At 46.3% G+C, this 26,440-nt stretch overlaps 2 protein-coding genes across 4 annotated transcripts in view; one reads left to right on the forward strand and one right to left on the reverse strand.

Annotated features, from left to right (window-relative positions):
• The first annotated feature begins 415 nt into the window (after nt 1–415).
• On the forward strand, nt 416–8,947 carry AGMAT (agmatinase). The gene is made up of 7 exons (XM_060141371.1): nt 416–714; nt 1,701–1,903; nt 4,150–4,198; nt 5,248–5,443; nt 5,879–6,058; nt 7,206–7,290; nt 8,611–8,947. The coding sequence occupies exons 1-7, from the start codon at nt 416–418 to the stop codon at nt 8,682–8,684; spliced, it is 1,086 nt and encodes a 361-aa protein (XP_059997354.1). The 3' UTR covers nt 8,685–8,947.
• The window catches only part of DNAJC16 (DnaJ heat shock protein family (Hsp40) member C16), a 38,588-nt gene continuing 20,492 nt past the window's right edge, over nt 8,345–26,440 (reverse strand). Inside the window, exons 8-16 of one of the 3 annotated variants that reach the window (XM_060141369.1) lie at nt 18,941–19,071; nt 17,068–17,251; nt 15,906–16,088; nt 15,688–15,764; nt 14,467–14,547; nt 14,277–14,375; nt 13,534–13,704; nt 12,576–13,028; nt 8,345–8,505 (exon numbers count right to left, since the gene is read on the reverse strand). In XM_060141369.1, coding sequence (XP_059997352.1) covers nt 12,632–13,028; nt 13,534–13,704; nt 14,277–14,375; nt 14,467–14,547; nt 15,688–15,764; nt 15,906–16,088; nt 17,068–17,251; nt 18,941–19,071 — 1,323 coding nt within the window. In that variant the 3' untranslated portion in view covers nt 8,345–8,505; nt 12,576–12,631. Of the gene's footprint in view, nt 8,506–9,434; nt 9,736–12,575; nt 13,029–13,533; nt 13,705–13,970; nt 14,376–14,466; nt 14,548–15,687; nt 15,765–15,905; nt 16,089–17,067; nt 17,252–18,940; nt 19,072–26,440 lie in introns of those variants that run through there. The other 2 variants (XM_060141368.1, XM_060141370.1) reach the window with 2 other exon arrangements.

The following is a 26,440-nucleotide window of genomic DNA, read 5'->3' on the forward strand; positions in this document are numbered from 1 at the left end:
TTAGAGAAAGGTCTTTCCTCTTCAAATCTTTCAGGTTTTTGTGGGATCTTAGTTCCCCAACCAGGGATCGAACACGAGTCCCCTGCAGTGGAAGCCTAAAGTCTTAACCGCTGGACTGCCAGGGAAGTTGCATTAGGTGTTACTCTGGGAGAAGGAGCTGCCAAGGGCCTGATTTCGGTGCGGAGGGACCCACCTGGGCCAGTGCGGTGGACGTCGGTAGGGAGTCCCGGGCCTGGCTCTAGTTACGAAAGGAACTAGAGGCCGAAGTCCAGGAGGGTGTGCAGGGAGAGAGCGGCCCGATCCCTGGGCCGCTCCCCGCCCGTGATCTCCAGGCGCCCCTGCCCTTTGAGCCCGGGGCGTCTCGGGCGCTGGCACAGTCGCCCCGGCCGCTGCGGGGACCAGCGGGGCGAGCGGGATGCTGCGGCTGCTGGCGTCCGGCTGCGCCCGGGGCCCGGGGGGCGGCGGGGGCGCGCGGGGGCTGGTTCTCGGGGGTCGCGTGCGTCCTGCGGCGGGGCTCTGCGATCCCGGCAGCAGCCAGAGCCGCCAGGCCTCCGACGCCTCCCGGAACCAACCTCCCAGCTCCGAGTTCGTGGCTCGGTCGGTGGGCATCTGCTCCATGATGCGGCTGCCCGTGCAGGCCTCCCCCGAGGGGCTGGATGCCGCCTTCATCGGGGTGCCGCTGGACATTGGGACCTCCAACCGGCCCGGGGCGAGGTAAGCCCCGAAGGACTCAGGGACACGTGTTGGGACAGCCTGGCGGCCACTGCGCACACAAAACTCATGGAGAGGCGCTTTCCCTCACCCAGGGTCGAGTTGGAAGCCAGTGCCTGGCTCCAAAGTGCCCCAATCCTTTGAGAGACAGCTGGTTTCCCTCAAGCAACCCTGAGGGCTCAGCCGTGGCATCCATTGGTAAAGAAAGGGGGTTTAAGGACTAAGCCTTCTCCCTGCCCCGTTCCCTGGCCTAGCTGGATGGTGGCTGTGGGTACCCCGGTTTACAGAAGCAGGGGACATTAAGTTTGAGAACAGAAGCTGGTTGCCCTTCCCCAAACCTCTAGATGTCACGTGACTCAAGAATTTGCTCCAAATAAGGCCATTTTTTCTTCTGTTTTTGGTCGCGCAGCCTGCGGGGATCTTAGTTCCCCCACCAGGGATCACCGCATGCCCCCTGCAGTGGAGATGCGGAGTCTTAACCACTAAACCGCCAGGGAAGGCCCCCAAATAAGGCAGTTTTCCTAAGATCAAGTTAGAGAAAGTGAAATCGATTTTTCTAACTATTGAACATCAGCTATTTACGATTCCGCAGCAACAGTTTAGGAAATTGAGGCTCAGGGAGATTAAGAAATTATCTAATGCCATTTAGTAAATTGGTGATTGGTGGGCTTCTAAGTCTGTACCTTTAATCTCTTCACTATATAGGCTAGATCAGTGGTCCTCAACGTGTGTGTGACATTTTCCCCCCAGGGGACATTTGGCAGAGTCTGGAGGCATTTTTGGTTATCACAACGTGGGGGAAGGGCTGCTACTGGCATCTAGTGGGTAAAGACCAGGGTTGCTGCTAAACGTCCTGCAATGTATAGGATGACCCCTACCCCCTGCAGCAAAGATTCAGCCAGCCCCAGCACAGAGCCTGGGAAGCCCTGGCCTAGGCAGAGCCTCTGAACCTTTAGGGATGGCTCACAGGCTGATTCTTTCTCCTCCAGATTTGGACCCCGAAGGATCCGTGAAGAATCAGTGCTGCTTCGGACAGCCAACCCTAGCACAGGAGCCCTCCCCTTCCAGTCCCTCATGGTTGCAGACCTAGGCGACGTGAATGTCAATCTTTATAACCTTCAGGACAGCTGCCGCCTAATTCGAGAGGCCTATCAGAAGATTGTAGCAGCTGGCTGTATTCCTCTGACCTTGGGTAATGGCATCTGTAAGGGAGAGGGTAGTTCTCTGAGCTCAGGGTCTATTTATCATGAGCTGGAGTACGGTTACTTCTCCAGGGGGAGCCACTGGCAATATGGAGACAGTAGGAAAGGGAACATTTTTAGTTCATTTATTTTAATCCCTGGGGAGAGGATATTTACATTTTTGGACTAACGTGACTGACAGGGATGGACCAGGGTGAAGCAAGTGAGGCACTCACCTTGGTGCAAAATTTAAGGGGTGCCAAAAAGTCAGCAATACATATTACTGACTTCCCTTTCTTTTTGCCTCAGGTTCCAGTATGGCTCAGAACAGCACAGTTGCTGATCCTATCTTTATTTAGAGTTTATCATGGGGGACTTCCCTGGTAGCGCAGTGGTTAAGAATCCGCCTGCCAATGCAGGGGACGTGGGTTCAAGCCCTGGTCTGGGAAGATCCCACATGCTGCGGAGCAACTAAGCCCATGTGCCACAACTCCTGAGCCTGCGTGCCTAGAGTCCATGCTCTGCAACAAGAGAAGCCACTGCAGTGAGAAGCCTGCGCGCCGCAAGGAAGAGTAGCCCCCGCTCACCGCAGCTAGAGAAAGCCCGTGCATAGCAAGGAAGACCCAACGCAGCCAAAAATAAAAATAAAAAAAAGGGACTTCCCTGGTGGCGCAGTTCCCTGGGACTACCCAACGCAGCCAAAAATAAAATAAAATAAATTTATAAAAAAGAAAAATAAATAAATAAAATAAAGTAGCGTGGGCTTCTCATTGCGGTGGCTTCTCTTGTTGTGGAGCACGGGCTCTAGGCACACGGGCTCAGTAGTTGCAGCATGCGGGCTCTGAGGCACACGGGCTTCAGTAGTTGTGGCTCTCGGGCCTAGTTGCTCTGCGGCATGTGGGATCTTCCCAGACCAGGGCTCGAACCTGTGTCCCCTGCATTGGCAGGCGGATTCTTAACCACTGCACCACCAGGGAAGTTCCTATCATGGATCCTTTTTTTTTTTTGCATTGATTTTGATTTTTTAAACTATTACATTAAAATAATATTTATCTTGATTACTTAGTTTTTTTTTTTGTTGTTTTGGCCACACAGCTTGCAGGATCTTCGTTTGTCCCCTGGCCAGGGATGGGACCCAGGTCCCCTGCAGTGTAAGCGCAGAGTCCTAATCGCTGGACTGCCAGGGAATTCCCCAATCACTGAGTTTTTTTTTTTTTTTTTGGTGTCCCTTCAATTTTGCATCCGGCAAGTGCCTCTATCCACCTCACCTTGTCCCAGCCCTTGATGCCAGGCCCGAGGAGGCTGCCAGCAGGGGCTTAGTTGTGACTTCTTAAGTATTCAAGGACGTTGTTTCAATGACTTTATTTGAGAGAACTGCAAGGGGGTCTTTTCCTCTCGTCAGGGTCTATGTCAATCTATAGAGCAGCTTTCCTCTTACCCTCCCCCACCCTGCCCCACTCTCACTGTAGCAGTTCTTTCTCTTCCTGTTCACCAATAGTCAAAATAGTACCTTTTTCTAAATATCCAAATTTATTTTTGCCAAATGAGAGGGCCCAGCCCGCAGAGCATAGTGGTAAGGAGTGGGGTTTCTGGCTGACGTGGTTTGAAATCTCAGCTCCACCTCTCACTAGCTCTTGATGTTTCATTTCCTTATCTGTAATATGGGAATAAAAATACCACCACCTACCTTCTTATATTGTGTCAGGGGCATATAACAAAAGTGCATATAAAGTGCCCAACTTTGTGACTGGCATGTTTTCAGCTTCCATAAATATAGCTGTTGTTGTTATTAATAATCATCAATGGTAATACTTTTCTAGGCCTGTGCTGTCCATTATGGTAGCCCCATGCCACATGTGGCTATTTAAATGAATTACAATTAAATAAAATAAAAAATGCAATTCTTCAGTTGCGTGAGCCACATTTCAATAGCCAATGGCTAGTGACCACCATGTTGGCCAGTGCAGATACAGGACATGCGTGTCACTGCAGGAAGTTCAACTGGACAGAGCTGGTCCGAGCATTTTCCCTATAAGCCTTAATTTAATTTCCTCTTTTAAATGACAATATAATGTCAAACATTTAGTGGTCATTTCTCCACCACTGAACAAGATCATATTTTAGCTGGGGTTATAGTTCTTCCAGTCTAATCGAAAGGGTGGCAGAATTGGGCAGATTAAAGATCGTTCTAGGTGATACATGGTCTTCGAATCTTATCCACGTTCCAGATGTTTTCTTCTTTTTTGTCTCCTTGAAGGTGGAGATCACACAATCACCTATCCTATATTGCAAGCGATGGCAGAAAAGTAAGTCCCAAAGGCCGGAGCTGGGGAATGAGTTGCTTTCTGCTAGATGGCGTCAGGTGACCTCTGCTGCCTCAGGTTATTGGGGACGATAGGAAATTCCCCACTGAGTTGCTTCTGTGGATCAAAATTAAGGTCAAGCTCCAGGTGTGTCTGTCAGTCACCAGATGGGAGCCCAGACAATTTATTATTAACACCCTGGCCGCCCGCCCTTGCCCTAGATCTGCCCTGGTATGCAGCCTCAGCATTTGCCTCTGTTTTTGGAAGATGAGCCCCTAGTGAAATACACAACCCGTTAACTTCAGTTTCTGTTTTGCTTCAGAGGCCAAATACAAATACTGACAGGCACAATGGTGTTGCTTGCTGAGGAGAGGCCCTGTTTTTTCCTGAAAGGGCCCCTTTCCCAGAGGATGAGAAGATGGATTTTTCCAGTAGTGAAAATCTAGCAGGGATTGACTAATTTTGGTTAGTTAGTCTGAGAAATAGACAGATGGGCCAAGGTGGTGAGCTCCAGAATTCATATAGAGGAAAGCTATGTGGGTGGCATTCTGGTTGGAGGTGGGTGGGTGGGTACAAGGCTTTTCTGGAAGCTGTGTTTGCCTGGCACTGATTTGGATTGTCTGTTTTTTTGGGGCGGCTGGCAGGGTTGATGGGGATTATAGAGAGAGAGCTGAGTAGAAGCTGCTTCTTGGTTACCGCAGTTGGAGAAAGGGTGGTGCTGATTAGTTGAGCCTTCAGACGAGCTCACCTGAGCCGCCACCCTTTACTTGCATCCTCCCAGCCCTCTCCATCTGTAAGTGAAGAAAATTCTGGGTGATAGGTAGGGAGTGTCAGCTGAAGCACGTGACTATCTTCTGCGTGACTTCTCTGGGCTTATTGTCCTTCTGAGAAGCGAAGTGGTTTGAAGACAGAAACCAGTTGCAAGGCTGGTAACTGATGCCAGGTCCCCCCTCCACGGCTATGAATCGTCATCAAGTTTTGGCGGCCTGGAGGGTGGTGGTGTTCAGGCCCCACTGGGAGGCCTGGCTTCTGAGCCGCCCTGTTGTCATCAGGCATGGACCTATGGGGCTGGTGCACGTGGATGCACACATGGACGTGGCGGACAAGGCCCTGGGTGAGAAGCTCTATCACGGGACGCCCTTCCGCCGTTGCGTGGACGAGGGACTCCTGGACTGTAAGCGCGTGGTACAGATCGGCATCCGGGGCTCTTCCATGACCTTGGATACTTACAGATACAGCCGGAGCCAGGTGACAGGCTGAAAGCCCCTCCCTCTGTCCCCGGCCCCAGAGTGCCTTCCTCTCCATTGCCCACTCAGTGGAGGCAATGGATTCAAAGGGACTTTGCTAATCAAGCTCAAAGTGGGGACAGAAGGGTGAGTTTGCGTCATGTGGAGCAGATAGGAGCGGGGATGATAGTTCACGAGGCAAAGGAGGCCTCATCGCTGGGGAGGGGGACAAGCAGAAACAAACCAGGCCCTTGGATGCTGCTGGCTTGGAAAAGAGTGGAGGAGGTCCAGACCCAAGGCGATGGGTCTGATATGGGGATGATAGTTCCCTCCTCGTGGATATTGGGGGTCAACTTTGAGGTGCACATAAGCTGAGCACGGGGTAGGCCTATAGGAAATGCCCAGTAAATGCTGCCAGGCCCAAGTGTCAACTTTCTGCTCTTCAATTCTTTCTCAGGGCTTCCGGGTGGTCCTGGCTGAAGACTGCTGGATGAAGTCGCTGGTTCCTCTGATGGGAAAAGTGAGGCAGCAGATGGGAGTCAGACCCATTTATATAAGCTTTGATATCGACGGCTTGGACCCCGCCTATGCCCCAGGGACAGGGACACCCGAAATTGCTGGTCTCACCCCTAGTCAGGTAAGGAGGCTCCACCAGTGACACTTCCTGTGGGTGAGGACACTTAGCTCCCCACTTTCCTGGGACCTGAACTGAGTCTTTAGAAATCAGGATGGGCTTTTAAAATCAGAGCACCTGGGCCTTTATTGTGCTCAGGGCTGATCACAGGTTTGGATTCTCCCTTATTGATGAGTGACAGATTTTGGCAAGGGCCCTCATTTCTTATCTGGGATATAATAGTCCGTTATTTGGTCTTTCTGCCTCTGGTCCACCTGTTCATGGGGACAATACTGTAGTGCCCCCTGTTCAGACACCAAACTTACCTTTTTGGGGTTAAATTTTAAAGGTATGCACAGTGGGATTAACACCTCCTAGGGTAGTTCAAGAGTTTTAGAAACCCCCAAAGAAAGCTCCCATGGTATGCTGAGCATAGCACAGGGAGGCAGAACTGGAGGGTGGCTCTACCTAGAAGGAAAGCTCCAGGGGTGGACCTTTGTTCTGTTCACTACTCTCCGAGCCGAGGAGAGTGTCTGACATATAAGTAGGAGGTACTCACAGATACTGGAGTAAATGAATGAAGACTGCTTGAACTAATCAACTATCTTCTATCCTCTCAGAAAGGAGGTTGGTCATAACAGCCTCTCTAAAACCTTTCCCAGTTCCCGTCAGTTTTCTAGAACACACTCCTCATTCCTCGGCTTCGCATCCTTCCTGCTTTTCACCTGCAGAACGGAAGCAAAGTGATGCTCTTCCTGCCACGCCCCTCACTCATCCTACCTCCGGCCACGTCTGACTACTAGTACTTCTTCCGTCTTGGCGCCTTTGCATGTGTCTTTCCCTCTCCCTGGGCTGCCCTCTCCCTACTCCTCTGCTTGGTCAGTTCCTTGAGCTAAGTGTTTCCACCTTGGAGGAGCCTTCCCCAGCCTCTTCAGGCTGCGACACGTGTTCAGACTATTCCTGAAGCCCTTCATGCTGGCATTGAAGTGATTGGTTTGTCTCTGTGATCCCACCAGGGTGCCTGGTGGTCAATGAATGTTTATTGAGGGAAAGCGACAGTTCCAAGTCGAAGGGCAGGACCTTGTTGGGAGAAATCCATGGAGGCCTCTACTGGTTGCTTTCTGTTGTCAATGATTACCTCTCTGGACAACTCAAGCTTCATCTTGGACAGGCTCTGGAGATCATCCGGGGTTGTCAAGGACTGAACGTGGTGGGTTGTGATCTTGTGGAGGTTTCACCGCCGTACGATCCTTCTGGTGAGTAAGGGAGACAAATGTGATCCGTAGGCAGCGGCTAGTTTATTTATTTTTTTATTATATTTTTTATTTTTGGCTGCGTTGGGTCTTCGTTGCATGCGGGCTTTCTCTAGTTGCGGTGAGCGGGGGCTACTCCTCGTTGCGGTGTGTGGGCTTCTCACTGCAGTGGCTTCTCTTGTTGCAGAGCACTGGCTCTAGGCGCGTGGGCTTCAGTAGTTGCAGCACATGGGCTCAGTAGTTGTGGCTCACGGGCTCCAGAGCGCAGGCTCAGTAGTTGTGGCGCACGGGCTTAGTTGCTCCGCGGCATGTGGGATCTTCCCGGACCAGGGCTTGAACCTGTGTCTCCTGCCTTGGCAGGCGGATTTTTTTTTTTTTTGCGGTACGCGGGCCTCTCACTGTCGCAGCCTCTCCCGTTGCGGAGCACAGGCTCCAGACGCGCAGGCTCAGCGGCCATGGCTCACGGGCTCAGCCGCTCCGCGGCATGTGGGATCCTCCCGGACCAGGGCACGAACCCGTGTCCCCTGCATCGGCAGGCGGACTCCCAACCACTGCACCACCAGGGAAGCCCGGCAGGCGGATTCTTAACCACTGCGCCACCAGGGAAGTCCCAGCGGCTAGTTTAAATTGTATTAATCTAGTTAATAAGTAGATGGATGGGTCCCTTTATGTAACTCGGGAACTGGCTGAGTATGTCCTACAGTGAAGAAAATAAACCTATTACTGTACACCATACAGATGTGAGCTAATGAACCCTAACAAAACCCCTGGGAGGCGGCTAAGGATTGTTAGCTGGCCCACCCGTCAGCAGAAGAGAGAGAAACCAGCGTGTAGTTCAGCGATAGGGCTGCCCAGTGCCATCTGCCTTGGATATTTCATTGAAAAGTGAATTCTCAAGGCATAAATGGTATTTATTAATATTGATAAAGTGGGGGAGTTAGCTGGTTTAGGAGAGAGATTCAAAGCCAATGCCATCCCAATAATTTTAATCTAGAAAAACTTACAGGGTTAGGCCTGTTAGCCTTAGAGGATAGATAGTAAATACGATACACACCAATATGATAGGTTTTCCTTTGGGGGAAATCTGTTCTCAGAGTAAACAGAGAGCCTTCTGAATTTTAAAATACCTTTTCTGAATGATGCTTGATAGAGAGAACGCCGGGGAAAGCATGTCCACGGGGCAGTGGGGAACCGCAGAGGAGCGCGCAAGGCAGGACTCTGGGAAAGGAAGCACAAAGGGACAAAGGCTGAGGAGCCCGAGGGGCTCGGCCTCAGGAGGCGGTCTGTGTGGTGTTCACGCTTGGGTTTTTCACTGCTTTGTAGGAAACACAGCCCTCGTGGCGGCTAACCTGCTGTTTGAGATGCTGTGTGTTCTCCCCAAAGTGACAGTCGCCTGAATGTTGTGCTACGATGTTCAAGATAAAACAAGAGCTTACCTGGATGACAAATTCTCCAGAACTTATGTGCAAGCAATCTGAGTACTAAAGAGTTTATGCCAATAAAACGTTCTGCTAAAAGTGTCATTGGTGGCTCTACAATCAGGGCTTACAGTAGAACTCTAATCCAAACAGCTAATATTCCTAAGGTGTTTGAATTAACTTAAAAAAAAATGCACTTGTGCTTTTTTTATTTTTTCCTTTGATGAATGATGATGGAGGATAAAGGGGAAAGGGATGGAGAATTTAGTTTATCTATAATCTGGAGGAATGAGATGAAAAAACCCTATGAAATAATACTGTAGAAAAACATTCCATATTTCTATAGTATCTTCCTTTAAAATACAGCCCCTACGCTGAGGAGCATCTTGGTTTTAGGACCATCGTGAACACAGAAAAAGTTTGAAAGAAAAAAATAACAGGCAGATCCTAATAAAGAAACTTCCCACTCAAAAGCCCAGGAAGATGCAGGAATGTCTTCAAAACCAGGTGACATCAGCTGGCTCTTAGTGGCCTTGCCTTAACCCGCTCCCCCTGAGCCTGTTTTGCATTATCTTCTCTTCAAGCTGACCCACCCTCTATGACAGCAATTCCCCAAATCTGCAGTGGAGGCGTGATGACCTTAAGCATGTGTTGAGTTACATGCGAATTCAGTTTTGTTGATAATGTGTCCATGGTCAAATCGTCATCTCGTGACATAAGAGCTACCCATAATCATCACACATTAAAATAGTTTATTTCTGTTTCCAGTCTGTAATATTCTTAAAACAAAATAACATCAGCTTCAGTGCCTGTTCACAATACAAAACAAAAACAACATAAAAAAGACACCATTTGCCAAATAAGTTATTTGTTCCTAAGAGTATCAAAAGTGCAAAATATTCACCTTCTTTTCAGGTCTGTCTCGAAAGCATCATCATCCTCCTTGACAAACTGAACAGATTCGGCAGCAGACACGCTGCGTTTGTTTCAAGGGACAATGTCAGGTATTTGGACATGACCAGCGTTTCAGCTGTAAAGAATGTTTTGCATCAGCTTTTCAAGAATTTTACTTAGAAAAAAATGTTTGAGTGTTTGCTCCTAATCCCTTTCCCCAAACAATGCAAATCACTTAAAACACATTCAGATCCCACTTCTTTTTATAGCAGGAAAACATTTACGTACTGAATAAGGAGGGAATCAACCTATTATTTGAAACCACAACCAAGTTTTCATGGTCAATAAGCGATGGCAGCAAGCCTGTGGTGCCCAATGGGAGTTAGGGCAGGCCTGCTCGCTGACATGTTGCCTAGCTGGAGGTGATGAACTCGGTGTTAGACAGATTGTGCCACCGACACCTGGGCTGATAAAAAATTTTTTAAAAAATGGGTGCATATATCTACAAAGGCTTGTTTTAGGCCAGTTGTTGTCCTCATCTGCTAAACATGATGCAGAGTCTGTATCAATCAGAAAAACCTACCTCTGAAAACATCAACGTTGTCAGTTTCAAGACACTCGAAGACTAGGAAGTTAACTTAGAGCCAAAATTGGGTCTGTGTGATTACACATGTAAGATAAATGGTAGCACTGGCTGACCAGGACAGTGGCTCATACATTTGACAGAAAAGTAAACAAATTCATGGAAATGACATTCAGGAGGAAAGGCTTGGGTGGTCAAGGGTAAAGGTCAGTTTAAAAGCTTCCCAGTTTCCTCTTGGGGGGCATAGATAGCTACCAGCCCCCAAACGGATCTGCAGATGATGTTTTTTGGATTGAAATATTTCCTAGGAACGTTTTCACTATTATCACTTTCCTTTCTTTATACAAATGAAAGGTGCAGCTGTCTGAAGGTGCTTTTTATTTTAATGATACAATTTTTTTTTTTTTTTTTTGCGGTACGCGGGCCTCTCACTGCTGTGGCCTCTCCCGTTGTGGAGCACAGGCTCCAGACGCGCAGGCTCAGCGGCCATGGCTCATGGGCCCAGCCGCTCCATGGCATGTGGGATCTTCCCAGACCGGGGCACGAACCCGCGTCCCCTGCATCGGCAGGCGGACTCTCAACCACTGCACCACCAGGGAAGCCCACAATTTTTTAAAGTGAACGAATCTGGGGTGTTTTTGGTTTTCAGAAATTAAGGTCAGGAATCCCATTAGTACCAGAAATTAAAAAAATAAAAACCTACCACTGAACCAAAACACTACTCGTATAAGCAACTTGGCCACAAGAGATGCAGAAAATAATTTTGAGGACTTGGTGCATCACAGAGCCAAAAATGAATTCCTTGATCAGTTCTACCTGGGCCAGATGCCATGAGACATGGCAATAAGAATAAACACCCACTTTTAGAGGATCATGTGGAAAAATAAAGCCTGGCAGTGATTTATTTTTTAAAATAAAGCTATAGATTCCATGAAAACTAGGGATTTCTGGGCTCAAATAATTTGTTACTTGCCACTGCAGCTCAATCCAAATGGCTTAGTTTAAAGCAATTACGATTAAAGAAAATATTAACCTATTTTGTCCCATCACTGATTTTGACCCTTCACTTTACAAAAAGGCAACTTGTTTTGACATTTGAACTCTTTGAGGGTGTCCAAACTCCACTGGTGGTGTGCTCTAAAAAGAAAAGGTAAGCTCTCTTAACTGGCTGGTAGGGCCCCGCCTGGGGTCCATCGTTCACTGGAGCTCAGCGAGCTGGGGTGCTGATGACAGGTCTGACCCTGTTACTGGTGAAGCAGTTGTAACTTAAGAGTGAAAACAATTAAGATGAGACATCAAAATATAGGCCAGAAGCTCGAAGTGAGCAAAACGGAAGCCTAGAACGTGTCTTGGCTCACTTGTCACCAAAGAGGACTTGAAGATACAGCACTTTTGGGGTAACAGTATTCAAAATACAATTGCTGAGAAATTTTAAGTTCCTTGATACAAAGATATGTCTGATAGTTTACTAAAGAGACATCACTGTAGGGAAGAGGTTCCTTGAGCCTGACTCACGGCAGGAATAACGTGTCGTCAGTTTAACATCTACTGGCTTATAGCAGCTTACCTCTACGTTCAGAGAGCAAGATTACAAGTTATGGCTCCTAATATCCACACCCTAAAACTGACAGAGGCAGAAAGGCATCTGAAAACATACAGGTAAATGGCTCAAGGTCATTACAGTACTTCTTGCCACGCGGATCCCTCCCCGGCTACTCTTAGTGTTTGGGAGGGGGCCGATGGGATGCTCAAGAAGGCATCGCTCAGGCACTGCCCAGCCCTCCCTTCTCTAGTCTCGGGAAGAAAACCAAACATACGTGCAGAAACCCCCACGCAGTCCTAACCTTTTAAAACCGTGGCTGACAAGCTGTTGTAGGAGGATACCCCCCAAATATACTTTTAGCCATTTACTACCAAAAACACCACTAATGTAAGATCGCTTGGAACTAGGCCTCTTTTGAGACACAGGGCCCAGAAGCTGCGGTGGCTCGTCCCACCGTTACAGCATGCACCGCGGCAGAAGCACGGCCGAGGCGGGGCAGGGGACAGATGGCCCGACTGGTACACCAGGCTCGCGAGGCCCCCCCAGGCTCTGCTGCGGGTCCAGCCCTGTGCTTGTCCCACAGCACAGAGACAGGACAGCGGAGGTGGGGGCGAGCACGGGGCGGGGCGACAAAGGAAGAGGTAATGAGCAGTCTATTTTAAATAGTGTGGCATTCAAATGAGGAAAAAAGACCTAAAGGAAAGTATTCAGATCTGGGGAATTCAGCGTTTGGTGTTTTTCACTCCTAGGTTAGAACAGGACAAAGGAAAGATTCTTCTAGCCACTGTTCTGGAAGAATAATCTAAAATCTATACTCTGCCCATTGTGATAGTTTGAGTCCTGAAAATACCTGTTCACAGGGGCCTGTTAAAAAGTCTGAAGAGTTCGAGCCTCTTTTAGAAATTCTCAGTCTAGTTCAGGCCATGACGGGATATAAAACCTCTGTAAGGAGCCTTCCAGCAGCCGTTCCATCCATAAGGACAACTTGCTCAATTTTCCTTTGATGGGCCTGGATCCAAGGCCAGAAGATTTCCCTCGAGATTCACCCAGATGGAGGGAAGAGTCAAGGTCACTGCACGACCCCATGGCTTCCTCCTCTTCGACTGTTTTTTGGGGCTTGAAGAGGCAGAAGTATTTCTTGTGGCCATTCAGAGCCAGTACATAGCCCGTGTAGTCGCGTTCCATGAAATGCTTGTCGTATTGGTTTGGGATCGGGGCCACATCTTGAGCAAATTCTAGTAAGTATTCCAGCCATTCTCTGTGTTTATCTAGACTCAGGAAGGAAAAGTGCAGGCAGCTGCTCCTGTAGGAAGGACAGAAGGAGGATTTAGGGTGTTTCCCGACACATTTAGTCGCAGGGAACACAAGGACATCAGTCAGATTTTAAATAATAGGAAAAGGCTTTGTGCTGGGTGGGGCCTGAATACAGAAGAAACGAAGGATTTCTGCGGGACCTGGAGGGCTTCTACAATGGCGGCAAGAGCCCCTCATCCATTTCCTGTCCCTTGCTGGGCGTCACTCACATCACTCTCGGTGTCTGGCTTCAGGAAAAGGCACAAGAGCTAGAGAAGAGAGTTTCCTGAAAGGGCTCAGGGAAGACTGAGTTCAAGCTCTTCTGTTCAGAACCAACAGTCAAGGGGAAGAAAGGTCCCCACACGATGGCTTAGAGGTCTGGGTTGGAAAGGTCACAGCCAGCATCATGCTGCACGGAAAAAGCCCCCGCAGCTCCCTCCTTACCCAAGTGTGCAGGCTCTCCCCCTCCTGCTTCCACAGCCCCTGCCCTCTCTCACGTGCACACAGGAGCTCACCCAGTGAACGTGTAGACCTCCAAAGCGAACTTCTGCAGCAGGCTGGTCTTGGTGGAATTTGACAGGATGAGGACCACGTTCATGTGGCCTGGCCTCAGGCGTACCAAGTTACTGGTGTATGTTACATCTGTGAGCTCGGTCACCTCCACAAAGCCTTTTTTAGGAATCTTGCTGTGGAGAAAAACTGAGGAATTAACATCTTGTAGGATAAGGGAATGCCACGACTTTTAAAAGGAACAAGTGGAAGAAAATGATACGTTCTAACCAGACTAGATATGTTATTTATTAGTCTCGAGCCTGGCGCATGGGCAGGGCGGGACTGACCCCCGTCTGGTTATCCCGGGACCGTAAGGAGCCTTGCCGGGGCCGCCGTGCAGTTGGTGCAGAAGCGGCTTTAGGACAGGATGAAGGCCGTCAACACAGTTATGGTGACGCACCGTTCTCTGCTTCTGGCTCATCTAGCATCTCCCTGACATGCTTCTTTGCTTGCTTCCCGCCTTCATGATTAAATCTGGGATTGAGAAACTCAGGGTACTGAGGAGAAGATAACTAGTCCTGCGTCTGAACGCCTAGGCAGTCTCAGTCAGCGCTCGTCAGCTGCGACTCTTGCCTAAATCCACATCTCTCACAAGGGGGGGAGCCAGGGCTCTGAGCTGTACTAGCCCCTCGGACGCTGCTTATCAGACCCCGCGGCGCGCGGGGCTGCTGCTGAGGGCGAGGTGCTGGTGTTTGGTTAGGGCGACCTGCTGGGCTCCTTGGTGAAGCTTGGCTCTGTCCTCCCGGTCTTCTCGTGGGCTTCCTCTTTGTCTGGAGGGCTTGACTCTCGCTCCTCATTTGAGTCACTGAAGTAAGAAAAAGGACTTTTCCAGAAGGTTTGTACGGTCCGGGGCTCACCCTTCAGACACGGCACTGAGCAGACACGGAGGCTCTTACCTGAAAGCCTGGATGATGACGGTGCCGAAGAGGATGAAGAGAGCAGAGAAGACCAGGGACAGAAGGGGCATCATTTCCCGCCTACAATGAAGTTCACAAGCTCTGGTTAGCTCTATGTTGGCTGCTGTGACGTGCCAATGAATGGTTGTAGGTTTCTCCTCTCTGGCTTAAGAGAAAAACCCTAAACAGCCCCAAACCGAAAAGCTTTCACATCAACAAACACCTTTTTTTTTTTTTGGCTGCGCCGTGCAGCTTGTGGGATCTTAGTTACCCAATCAGGGATCGAACCCGTAACCCCTGCATTGGGAGTGCAGAGTCTTAACCACTGGACCGCCAGGGAAGTCTGACACTTTCTAATCTCATACAAACAGAGGTTTTTTTGGGTGGTGGTGGTGGTGAAAGCAGAGGTTTTTCCCTCACTGTTCTAATGCACAGATCACTTATTCAAAAAGCTTTTGTGTCTCAGGCTTGGTGACTAAATTCTGCAGAAGGAAACAATAAGATGGGTAACAAACGATTTAAGTTGTAAACATGGAGGAACATTCTAATGTCAAGGGTAGTATCAGGTGACTAAAAAGGTCTGTGGAATTATTTCCTTTATTTTGATTGATTTATTTATTTTTTCTGGCCAGAATAATTCAGATGTGGCCCAGAGGGGAGGAGAAGGGAGGCAACGTTGACTTCTCAAGATCTCCACTAGGTGTTCTGAAATTTTATTCACCCACAAACACCCATCAAAGGCCTGCTGTTTTTCAGGAGCTGGGTTGGCGGCCAGGAAGCACGAACATGAGTGGGACATGGTCTGTCCTCAGGAGCTCACGGTCTCATTGGGGTGGGAATGGTATAGCCCTCCCTTCTCCAATTAATTCACTGATTCATTTGTGCATCTATTCACTGGACTCCATGTGTGTCAGGCCCTGTGCTGGACACCAGAGGTGCTCTGATGAAGAGGATGGTCCCAGGCTCTGCTAGCTGGAGGGGCAGCCAGGGGTGATCCTTTCTTTCCCCACCAGTGGGAAAGGGTCAATCAGCAAATATTAAAAAAAGGGAAGTCACTGAAAGAAAGAAAAAGGGGAACAGTTGTTGAAAATATGTAAACACTCTTCCACCTGCCTATGGAGTCCACACTGAAATCAAAGAAGAGTGGACTCTTCGCAAAAAAAAAAAGCGGTCCTGGTAGTTAACAGAGAGAAAGAAATTCAAACTTGGCAATACTCCTACCAGTTGCTGTGAAATATGCCGTCCCAAGAGTCTGAGATGTAGTCAGAAGCAGAATAGAGCCACCGAAGGAGAAAAATCTGTTGAGGGAGAAAATGGGTGACGGTCAGGCCTGGACCCCTGAGCCCCGGAGGGAGAAGACCCCTGCCTCCAACATGGCACTGTTGCTCTGGGGGCTCAGGAGCCCTGCCCAGTGCCTGCTCTCCTGGCTATGTGCTTACAGGGGCAAGTTCATCGGTCAAGTCGGGGAGCACAGCTTCCGAGGACAGAAGAGCTGGGTCTTTCCGCAGTTGGTCAAGATAACCCAAAAGGATGAATTTATCGCTCTCACTCCCGGTCCAGGGATCCTCCAGGGTTTTATACACCACCCTCCCTGCTGTGTTGCGCCTTTCTAAGATAGACACCTGGGAGAAAAAGAGAGCAAAAACCATGAGAATTCTCAAAAGAATGCGAAGTTACTGTTGCTTGGGTTTTTTCCAGGGAGGATGGAAAAAACGGGTCTAGCGAAGCTCAAACACAGGTATGGATGAGTATACAATATCTGCAAGAGACTGACATTTTTCTAACAAAAGAAATTAGTTTTGTGGTGACTTTCCAGAGCTTTTGCTAAAGTTAAAGCTCCTTCTTCTCAATAGACTTTGTTCTATAACTTCTGACTTAATGTCATAAAGAAGGAAACCTTTGTTTTTTCGAGAGATTTTTTTCCATAATTACCAAGATGATGAAAAAGACAGAGAATAATTTCATGCTTCTGCAGAGAGTGATGATGAAGGAGGGGAAAGGAAGGTGAAATCAGTTAGGATGAAGTAAAAGAGGCAGAAGCACAGAAGGGAGACATTTGGAAAGCCTATTACTGGTAGCCTAAGGAAGATTCTACAAACTAGGTACTGTAAGACTAGACCTGCCAAGGGGAGAGACTGGTGAAAGGGGCTGATGCTCTTTAATCTTTACCCAGAGGGAAGATGCTTTCTGTGAAGGTCCAAGGCTGAAAATCTAGGAGGTGAAATCAGCATGGCTAAAGACTAGTTTAGGAGTGCTTTCAAAACAGGCTTTGGACAGCACAGCGAACTATACTCAATATCCTGTGATAAACCGTAATGGAAGAGAATATAAAAAAGAATGTATATATAACTGAATCAATCTGCTGTACAGCGGAAATTAACACAACATTGTAAATCAACTATACTTTAATTAAAAAAAAAAAAAGTCAAATGGCTTCCAAGCACTCGGAAAACATAAGGCAAAACAAAACGGAACAAACAGGCTTCAGAGATTCCTGGACTTCCTGGAATCTATACTGAAAACTCCTGAGGAAGGAGGACACAGAACTAAGCGTCACGTGCTTGTGAAGAGCTCGAGACCAGGACAGCATCCGCGACTCACCGCTGATTTTCCTTGAAAGGCGTCGCTGTCTGGCAGTAAGGTGTTGGCAAACTCCTGCTGCCGATTGCTGTAGACGTGCACGAACCTCACTGTGTCCTGCGTGTTTGCCAGAGCAAAGGACAGGAAAGCCTCGAAGGGTTTACTCAGCTTGGTAGCCTCCGCGGTCAGTAGAACCACACAGTACCTGCATGTCAACAAAAGAGAAGACTTTAATCCCTGAGGCCACGGCTAGAACCTGAATGGCAAGTGAAGGTGAAAGAGAGGAGACGCTCATTTACAAAGTGAACGAGCATGTTTTAGGAATGAAAGCTTCATGGGGGAACCTCTAATGAGAGAAAATGTCCAAGGCATTAAGGACCCGCTTCTTTCTAGACTGGTGATGCTCTCCCCAAACCAAACTTCACGACATTTAGAGATGCCTTTGAAGGCAATGGTCACTGAACCCTTGATGCAGAAGGGCCTTGCAGAAGGCACCTGTTCTAGTTCTCCCACCGTAGGCAGGGCTGGTTGAGCCTATCTGAGGCCAGGGCCACTGGGCCTCATTCTGAAGGGCTTCCTTTGTAGTGGTGCCAAGGGAAAGTTCATCTAATCATTCATTCATGCATTCATTCTCTCAAATACTACTGAGCACTCAATAGATGCCAGGTAAGACAGACAATGCTCTTGCCCTCATGGAGCTGATATTCCAGTGTGGAAGGCAGATAACAAATAGATAGATGGACAGATCGTGACAAGTAGTGACAAGGGTCATGAGAAAAAAAAGAAGTGAAGGGGAGAGAGTCAAGGGTGGGCTGGGAGTCACGATCCATCAGGCTGGCTGCGCAGAGGTGTAAGGAGATGCCATAAGAGGAAGTGGGGTCTGAGCACTCCAGGCAGAGAGCACCGCAAGTGCAAAGACCCTGAGACTGGGGCACTCGAGCCAATTCACAGTGCTAGGAGGATCGCTGGCTGACATGAACTGACTGAGGGTGGGAGAGTGGAGCGGAGGCAGAGGAGGTTAGGAGGCTAACACGGTGGCCTCGACGAGAGGTGACAGTGACCTGGCGAGGGTGGCGGTGCTAACGAAGGGGAGGAGTGCGTGGACTGGGGATACTTTCTGAAGGCGGTATAAATAACAATCCTTAAAGCCCAGGATCACCTGCCTTACGGTTAATTAAAGTCTTTCTTCTCTTAGTCTATAAAGGAAACTGAAAAGCCTGGAAACACAGGGAAGTTTTCCTATTTTAAACAATATTTTAGTTGTATTTTCACATAACGTGATCAAAATGTTTTCCTTTCATATCCAGACAGCCTTCACTCATACCCAGACAGCTTTCACAGATGAAACAGCCCTAAATTTAAAGGCACTGATTCATTAATCTGTAAGAGGTATAATAAGTATTTTCCCTGTATTTCCAGACTTTAGACACTCTGTATGAATAAGTATGCCTCAGCCTTACTATTCCCATTTAATTATTTTACCATTTCCTCAGTACTCTCACTTCTCTACTGTTTAGTCATTAACCTGGCTCCTCTCCAAGACCCCCAGAGGCTCACCCTGTGTGGAATACTCTGGTAGGAACAGTAACTCTCTCCTACTCCATGCTGCTCTACAGTGACCCAGGCTCTCCTTGACACCCGGCAAAATCTACTCATCCTTCAGGGCTCAGCTAAGGTGTTACCTCTTAGGGGGATCTTCTCTGGCACACCCGATAATTTGGTCCTAAGGTGCCCTGGACTGTTATACCCCTCACTGTCATAGTTGTTCATCAATATCTGCTACATGAAGAATAAATTCTGATTGTCTCAGGGTCGACGTTTAACTGCCTTGTAGTAAAATGCAACATGCCCCTCTGCTGCACTGATGAGCAGGGGCAAAGCCTTCAGTCCTTACTTCCTCTGTCGGTGAGACCGTTTCACGGGGCAGAGTTCATGGAACAACTTCTGGCTGGTGAGCCTGGCTGCCAACAGATACTTGTTTTGGGTGATAAAGTCATCAATGACCTGTTTCTTCATACCTCGAGCCTGGAGAAAAACCAAGAGACAGTGGATTCTGATTCAGTTTTCTCACTGAAAATGGGCTTTACTTACAGCTTAATAAACATGTAGCTGAGGGAACTCCCTGGCGGTCCAGTGGTTAAGACTCCATGTTCCCAATGTGGGGGGCACAGGTTCGATCTCTGGTCAGGGAACTGAGATCCTGCATGCCGTGCAGCGCGGCCAAAAAAAAACCCCCAAAAAAACAAGTGCCTGATCCTGGCTAAAGTAATAAAACCACTTACGTCAGACTCATTTGAGCAGATAAACATGTGGTGATCTTTTTAAAAAACGCAGGGCTGGGACTTCCCTGGTGGCGCAGTGGTTAAGAATCCGTCTGCCAATGCAGGGGACCAGGTTCTAGCTCTGGTCCAGGAAGATCCCACATGCCGCAGAGCAACTAAGCCCGTGCGTCGCAACTACTGAGCATGCACTCTAGAGCCCATGAGCCACAACTACTGAGCCTGCATGCCACAACTACTGAAGCCCACGTGCTTAGAGCCCATGCTCTGCAACAAGAGAAGCCACTGCAATGAGAAGTCCGCGCACCGCAACGAAGAGTAGGCCCCTCTCGCCACAACTACAGAAAGCCTGCAGGCGGCAACAAAGATCCAACGCAGACAAAAGAAAAGAAAAGAAAAAAAAAAAAGCAGGGCTGAGAGCAATGACGTAGCTATTTCAGGTCAAAGGAAAAATCAAGTGCTTTTTTCACTGGACAACTTTTATATACTGTTTTACGCTAGCAGATTTAAAAAGTCAATAATTTGGAATTTTTAGGCAAATTTACTTCAAGATTTATAGGAAACTGAACAATTGAAAATAAACTCCCTGGGACTTCCTGGCAGTCTGATGGTTAAGACTCTGTGCTTCCACTGCAGGGGGCATGGGTTCAATCCCTGGGGAACCAAGGTCCCACATGCCTTGCTGCGTGTGGCCAAAAAAACAAAAAGAAAGAAACAAACCCCCCCACAAAACTCCAAAGTAACAATGTTACTGAGTATAAAAGGCGGACAACAAAACTGTAATATGACCACTTTGTTATTACTAACTTTCATATATTTCAAAGGACTGAAATTTTATATATAGTAGCTTCTCTGACCACAATTAAACAAGAAATCAATATAAGATAGAAACCAGAAAATCCCTTTTTGTTTAGAAATTAAGAAACTCTGAATAACTTATTGACCTAAGAAGAAAGCATATCAGATATAAGAAAATATTTTGAATTTGAAGTGATTAATGAAAATACTATTTATCAAAACTTTGGGACTCAGATAAAGTATCAGTAGTACTTGGAGAGTAATGTTAAAATGAATATAATAGAAAAGAAATTAATGAACTAGACATCCATATCAAGAAGTTACAGCAAAAATACAACCGTAGTGGGCTTCCCTGGTGGCGCAGTGGTTGAGAGTCCGCCTGCCGGTGCAGGGGACGTGGATTCGTGACCCGGTCCGGGAAGATCCCACATGCTGTGGAGCGGCTGGGCCCGTGAGCCATGGCCGCTGAGGCTGCGCGTCCGGAGCCTGTGCTCCGCAACGGGAGGGGCCACGGCAGTGGGAGGCCCGCGTACCGCAAAAAGAAACAAAAAAAAACAAACCGTAGAGAAAAGGAAATAGTAAAGATGAATATAGAAATCAATAAAACAAAATAAATATATAAGAAGAAGAATTAACAAAAACAAAATTGGTTCTTTGGAAGAGCTAATAAAATTGACAAACCTCTGGTAAAACCAATCATGAAAATAAGAGAGAAGGCACAAATAACCATTATCAAGGATGACGAGGGAATTCTCTGGTGGTCCAGTGGCTAAGGCTCTGCGCTCCCAATGCAGGGGGACGCAGTTTGATCCCTGGTCAGGGAACTAGATCCCACATGCCACAACTAAGAGCTTGCATGCCGCTACTAAAGATCCTGCACGCCACAAGGAAGTTCCTGCACGTGGCAACGAAGATCCCAAGTGCCGCAACTAAGACCGGGCGCAGCCAAATAAATAAATATTAAAAAAAGAAAAAAAGGGACCTGCTTGCTGGCACAGTGGATAAGACTCCATGCTCCCAATGAGGGTTTGATCCCTGGTCAGGGAACTAGATCCCACATGCGTGCCGAAACTATGAGTTCACATGCCACAACTAAGGAGCCTGAGTGCTGCAACTAAGGAGCTGGGGAGCCACAAATAAGGAGCTCTGGAGCTGCAACTAAGGAGGCTGCTGCAACTAAGACCTGGAGCAACCAAAAAAATAAATATTAAAAAAGAAAAAGGATGACGAGGAGGAATCACTCCCTATGTTGTAGAAACTAAAAATATATACATATACATACATATATATATACACATATACATTTAAATTTGAAAATTTAGATGAAACAGAAAAACTTCTTGAAAAATAAAACAACATCTGAAAAAGAGAAGAGTTAAATAGTGCTATAACCATTAAAGAAGATGAGTCAGTAGTCAAAAATCTCTCCTTAAACACAAACTCAGGCTGAGATGGCTTTACGTAGGTGGTTTTGACCAAATTTTCAAGGAGGACAATCTAATCTTATACAAAGTCTTCCCGAGAAGAGAAAAAGGGAGAACACACCCCATCTCGTTTCATGATTCAAATCCTCACATGGGCATCTTGAGAAAGAGAAGTTAGAAGTCAATCTCATTTCTGAACATAAATGTGAAAGTCCTAAACAAAATGTTAGCAAACTGAATACAGCAATATACTGAAAGCAAAATATAAATAATGATCCTGTTGGATTTATCTCATGAATGCAAGTTAGGTTTAACACTAGAAAATGATTAAGATGATTTAGCACATTACAGAACATGAAAGAAGAAAACTCTGGATAATCATAATGGATGTGTAAAAAGTATCTGATAAAAATCAACACCATTCATATCAGAAAAATTAAATCGGTCTAGTGTTGGCAAGGATATGGAGCAATGGAACACTCACACATGATTGGTGGAAATGTACTTAGGAAAACACATTAGCTAGTAAAGTTAAAGATATATATATATATTTAATCATTAAAAAAAAGCCATATATGTTAACATAAATAACTTTTTTAAACATTAAAAAAAAAACCCAATGATTTCCAAAACCAAAAAATGTTTAGTGAGAAGATTAACACTGCTTTACATTTTTACAAATCTTTTTAATGTCTGGTTTCATAGAAGAGATAGGTGGATTCTCATATCTGCTTCTATATACAATCGGGGGTCATATATTGTTTTGGTTGAAAACCCAGCCTCACACAGATATATGGTTAGAAAAGGGAGGTTTATTTTAATAGCTTTTCAGATAACTATGGATATCCTTCTTTGCCACTACACCGAAACTGGACAAATGGTAGTTTCTTAAAAGTTAGTTGCTATGTGGATTCAATGAACTTTTTTTGTTTTTTTTTGGCTGCACTGCATGGGGGATCTTAGTTCCCCAACCAGGGATCGAACCTGTGCCCCTGCAGTGGAAGCGCAGAGTCCTAACCACTGGACCGCGGGGGAATTCCCATCAATGAACTTTTAGCACTCTGTTAAATTAAAATTCACTGATCAAAAATAAAGAAGGTAAAATTCACTGATCGCCGTGCACTTAGAATGGATCTTTTGCTCATGCATGGTCATTCGAAAAATATTGGTTCACTGATCTCCCAGACGCTGACAAATTTTCTTATTCATATGAAAAAATGCATCACATCGATGAACCAATCTCATAAGAAAGTTTGAGAAGCTGTCAAGGTCACAATGGCTGATACAAATTTTTCAAAATTATAATTTCCTTGGAAGCCTGGATTCTATCGTCAGCAACAGATGCTGTGAGTTGTTTCCCTTAAAGTGCCAGGCTCACTTCATTCATTTTAAAGAAAATGTCTGCCTAACTCTGAGTAACCATAGTTGTCCGTCAATTATTCTTTCAAGTAAAAAATCATGTTCCATCAAAAAAAAAAAAAGTGGCCAGTTCAAAACTCCTGAGTCAGGCAACCACACAGACATTTGTCCCCAGGACACCCTCTCAACTTGGCCTGCAGCAGAGCTTTCTGCACACTTCCTATTTTGTCACAGAGAACATTAAAGATACCAGAAAGACGTGGACTTGAGTGTCAATTTACCTATTAATAAAATTCATACTTCTTACTGCTTCATCAAGGCTATGCAGTGAAATGGGAGTTGACCCTCTGTGTTGTTACGGTGAGTGCTTAGGCGTGAAGAACACACGGCCACCGGCAGCCTGGTGCCCGGGCCTTGGTGTGTGCACTTGGTGGTTATGCACTGGAAAGTTTACCCACCATTGCTTTTGCACCATCGGTGCAAGCGTCAACACAGAGAGAAGACAAATTATGTCTTAGTGGTTCCTGTGAAGACAGCTTTGATCTCACAGACTCTCTTAAAGGGTCTTTTGGACCCCCGCCCCCCGCCCCCAGGGGTCTGTGAACCACATTTTTAAACTGCCGTCCTGTAGAAACTTGTGATTGGGTACGCCGGGATACATGGGATGTCCACGGCATCACTGGTCCTAAAGCCCCGAAATGTCCATCAACAGAAGAATGAATAAAACCATTATCATGTGGCCATAGCCACTGTCCAGCAGATGAAAACAAATTAACTACAGCTAAGAGAAACCACTAGTGCTACTAGTGTTTGCTAAGCCCCTTGCCATTGGGAGGACTCAGTTTATGTTAAGAATGCAGTTTTACATTCATAAAGAGCAAACTGGTAAAGCATCCATTGTACCAGCAATTTTGTTAATGTATCTGATTAACGATTTTCCCCAGGGAATAAATAAATAACAATTCCCAAGAGTACAAGCTATCACTAAAAAGCAATTTAGGAAATCTTACAGATTAATCTTGGATTGAGATGACCTTCTTTCCTCTCTTCCAGTCTGGCATTTGTTTGCTTCCTGACCCTCTCTTGGCTCCTTCTTAGTCGCCATCAGGCATCCCTTCTTTTTTTTTTTTTTTTGCGGTACGCGGGCCTCTCACTGTTGCAACCTCTCCCGCTACGGAGCACAGGCACCGGACGCGCAGGCTCAGCGGCCATGGCTCACGGGCCCAGCTGCCCCGTGGCATGCGGGATCTTCCCGGACCGGGGCACGAACCCGTGTCCCCTGCATCGGCAGGCGGACTCTCAACCACTGGGCCATCAGGGAAGCCCTCCCCTCTTTTTATTTGCTGGTGATTGTCCAGAGTTTTGTCCTTGGCTGCCTTCTCTCCTTACTTTACATACGATGCCTGCGAGATCTCCCCACACTAAAGATTTCACCCTCTAACCAGTCACTGACGATTCACAAATCTCTATTCCAGCCCCTCCGCCCTTCCTTGGATCTAGAGCCCTGCCTGATGGGCATCTCCCCTTGGGTTTCCTGAAGGCAGTTCTAATTCTTATGTCCACAACTGAACTCATTACCTTCTTCTTAAACCTGCTCTCCCTTCCTTACTATACACTTTCCCCATCTGGTTCTGTCACACACAACACCCCTACCCTAGTCCCATAGTCTCAGGACCCCTTCTACATCCACAGGGCACCCGGAGGAACCCTCCATCTTAGTGAGACACCTACTAGAGTGGACAGTCTTTTTCCTCTCCTGACTGTGAGTCAAAGGAGGACGAAGACTAAACTGGATGTCAGAGCTGTTCTGTATTTAGTGTTCAGCAGGCAGGCTGATGTACTGAATGAATGAATGTACTGAATGAATGAATGTACTGAATGACTGAAATAAAGGATTTTAGAGAATTTCTCCTTCTTCTTGTTCTAGCCTCCTATAAGAGAAAGTATCAAAGGGTTCTTGACGATTTAAAAAAAAATAACATTAAAAATATTAAAAAATACATGTCCATTATAGGGATTTTTGAAAACCTAAATATTGAAATAATATCTAATTCCGCCATCAAAAGATAACCATTAATGTTTTGATGTATTTATTTCTAGTTTTTTCCTGTGTGTACACATGCACACATGCACTCACTTTACAAAATTGAGGTCAGTGAATAAACTGCATATACAATTCTGCATCCTGCTTTCTCTGTAACATCATGTTAGGAAAATTATACCCATCATTAAGTATTCTCGAGTTGCCATTTTAAATGGCTATATAATAGTCTCTGGGATGTACCAATAATTATCCTGCCGTTGGATGTTTATATTTCCACCTCATTTTTGGTATTATGAATGATACTTAACATCTCTGTATGTACTTCTTTGCCCGAGTTCCTATTCCTTTAGGATAGAGCCCTAAAAGGTAATCTCACCTCCCTCAGGTCTTTCCTCGTGTCACCTTAATGAGGCCCTTCCTGGCTGCTCCACCTTAAAAATGTGAACCCTCTCCCATAATACCCTCTTCCCTGTTTTATTTTTCTCCTTGGCACGTATCACTATATAAATACCACGACAGAGTATGTTACGCTGATTGTCTGTCGTCCCCACTAGAACACAGGACGGGGAATTCTGTCAATCTTGTCCAGGGCTGCACCCTCAGCACAGAAAGCGGTGTTTGGCACACAGCAGGTACTCAGGAGTGCTCTTCTGCTAGGCAGTTGATGTTTTATCACCCAATCGCTTTTCGGAAAACTTTTGAGGCTTCTTCCAGCAAGGCAAGAAAGACAAGTCCCTGTTTCTCTGTAGTCTCAACTCTACTGAGGATTTTTCCTTCAAAAATCTTTAACAATTTGATGAGAGAAGAAAATGTTTATTTTGCTTTTCTCTGATTATTAGTGAGATTTATTTTTTTAAAGGTGTTTATTAGTCACTTGAATCTCTTCTCAGGATTTTGTTCACTTCATTTTGGGGGGAAGTTTTAAAAATTTTTTTAAAAATTGAGGTAAAATTCACATAACATGAAATTAACCATTTTAGTGTACAATTCAGTGGCACTTAGTACATTCAGTGTTGTGCAGCCCTCATCTCTATCTAGTTCCAAAACATTTTCATCACCCTAAAACTCTGTACTCATTAAGTGGTCATTCTCAAGAAGTTTTGGGTTGATTTCCTTGATTAGAAGAAGCTCATTAGAAATTAAAGATAATGATCCCTTTTATATTGGTTGTAATTACTTCCCTTATTGTTTAATCAAAAATTCTTAAGCATTTATATAAAAATTTAAAACTTATAATCAAGTTATTAAGATTTTCCAACAAGATTTTCCCCAATGTTTTTAGCCCTTCCCTATCTTAAGATCAGATAAATATTCAGTGTATGTTCTTTAACTTAGTTTATGGTTTTTTTTCTTTTTTTCCATTGATGTTATTTAGTTAATTAATTAATTAATTAATTTTTGGGCTGCGCAGCGAGGCATGTGGGATCTTAGTTCCTGACCAGGGATCAAATCCGCACCCCTGCAGTGGAAGTGCAGAGTCTTAACCACTG

The sequence above is a fragment of the Lagenorhynchus albirostris genome, chromosome 2, assembly GCF_949774975.1.
Source record: "Lagenorhynchus albirostris chromosome 2, mLagAlb1.1, whole genome shotgun sequence".
Classification (NCBI taxonomy): domain Eukaryota; kingdom Metazoa; phylum Chordata; class Mammalia; order Artiodactyla; family Delphinidae; genus Lagenorhynchus; species Lagenorhynchus albirostris.

Coding starts and splice junctions, on each gene's coding strand:
- AGMAT (XM_060141371.1), top strand. CDS start 416: ATGCTGCGGCTGCTGGCGTCCGGCTGCGCCCGGGGCCCGGGGGGCGGC. Junction 4,199..5,247: donor TTGCAAGCGATGGCAGAAAA/GTAAGTCCCAAA, acceptor TGTTGTCATCAG/GCATGGACCTATGGGGCTGG. Junction 6,059..7,205: donor CTGGTCTCACCCCTAGTCAG/GTAAGGAGGCTC, acceptor CATCTTGGACAG/GCTCTGGAGATCATCCGGGG.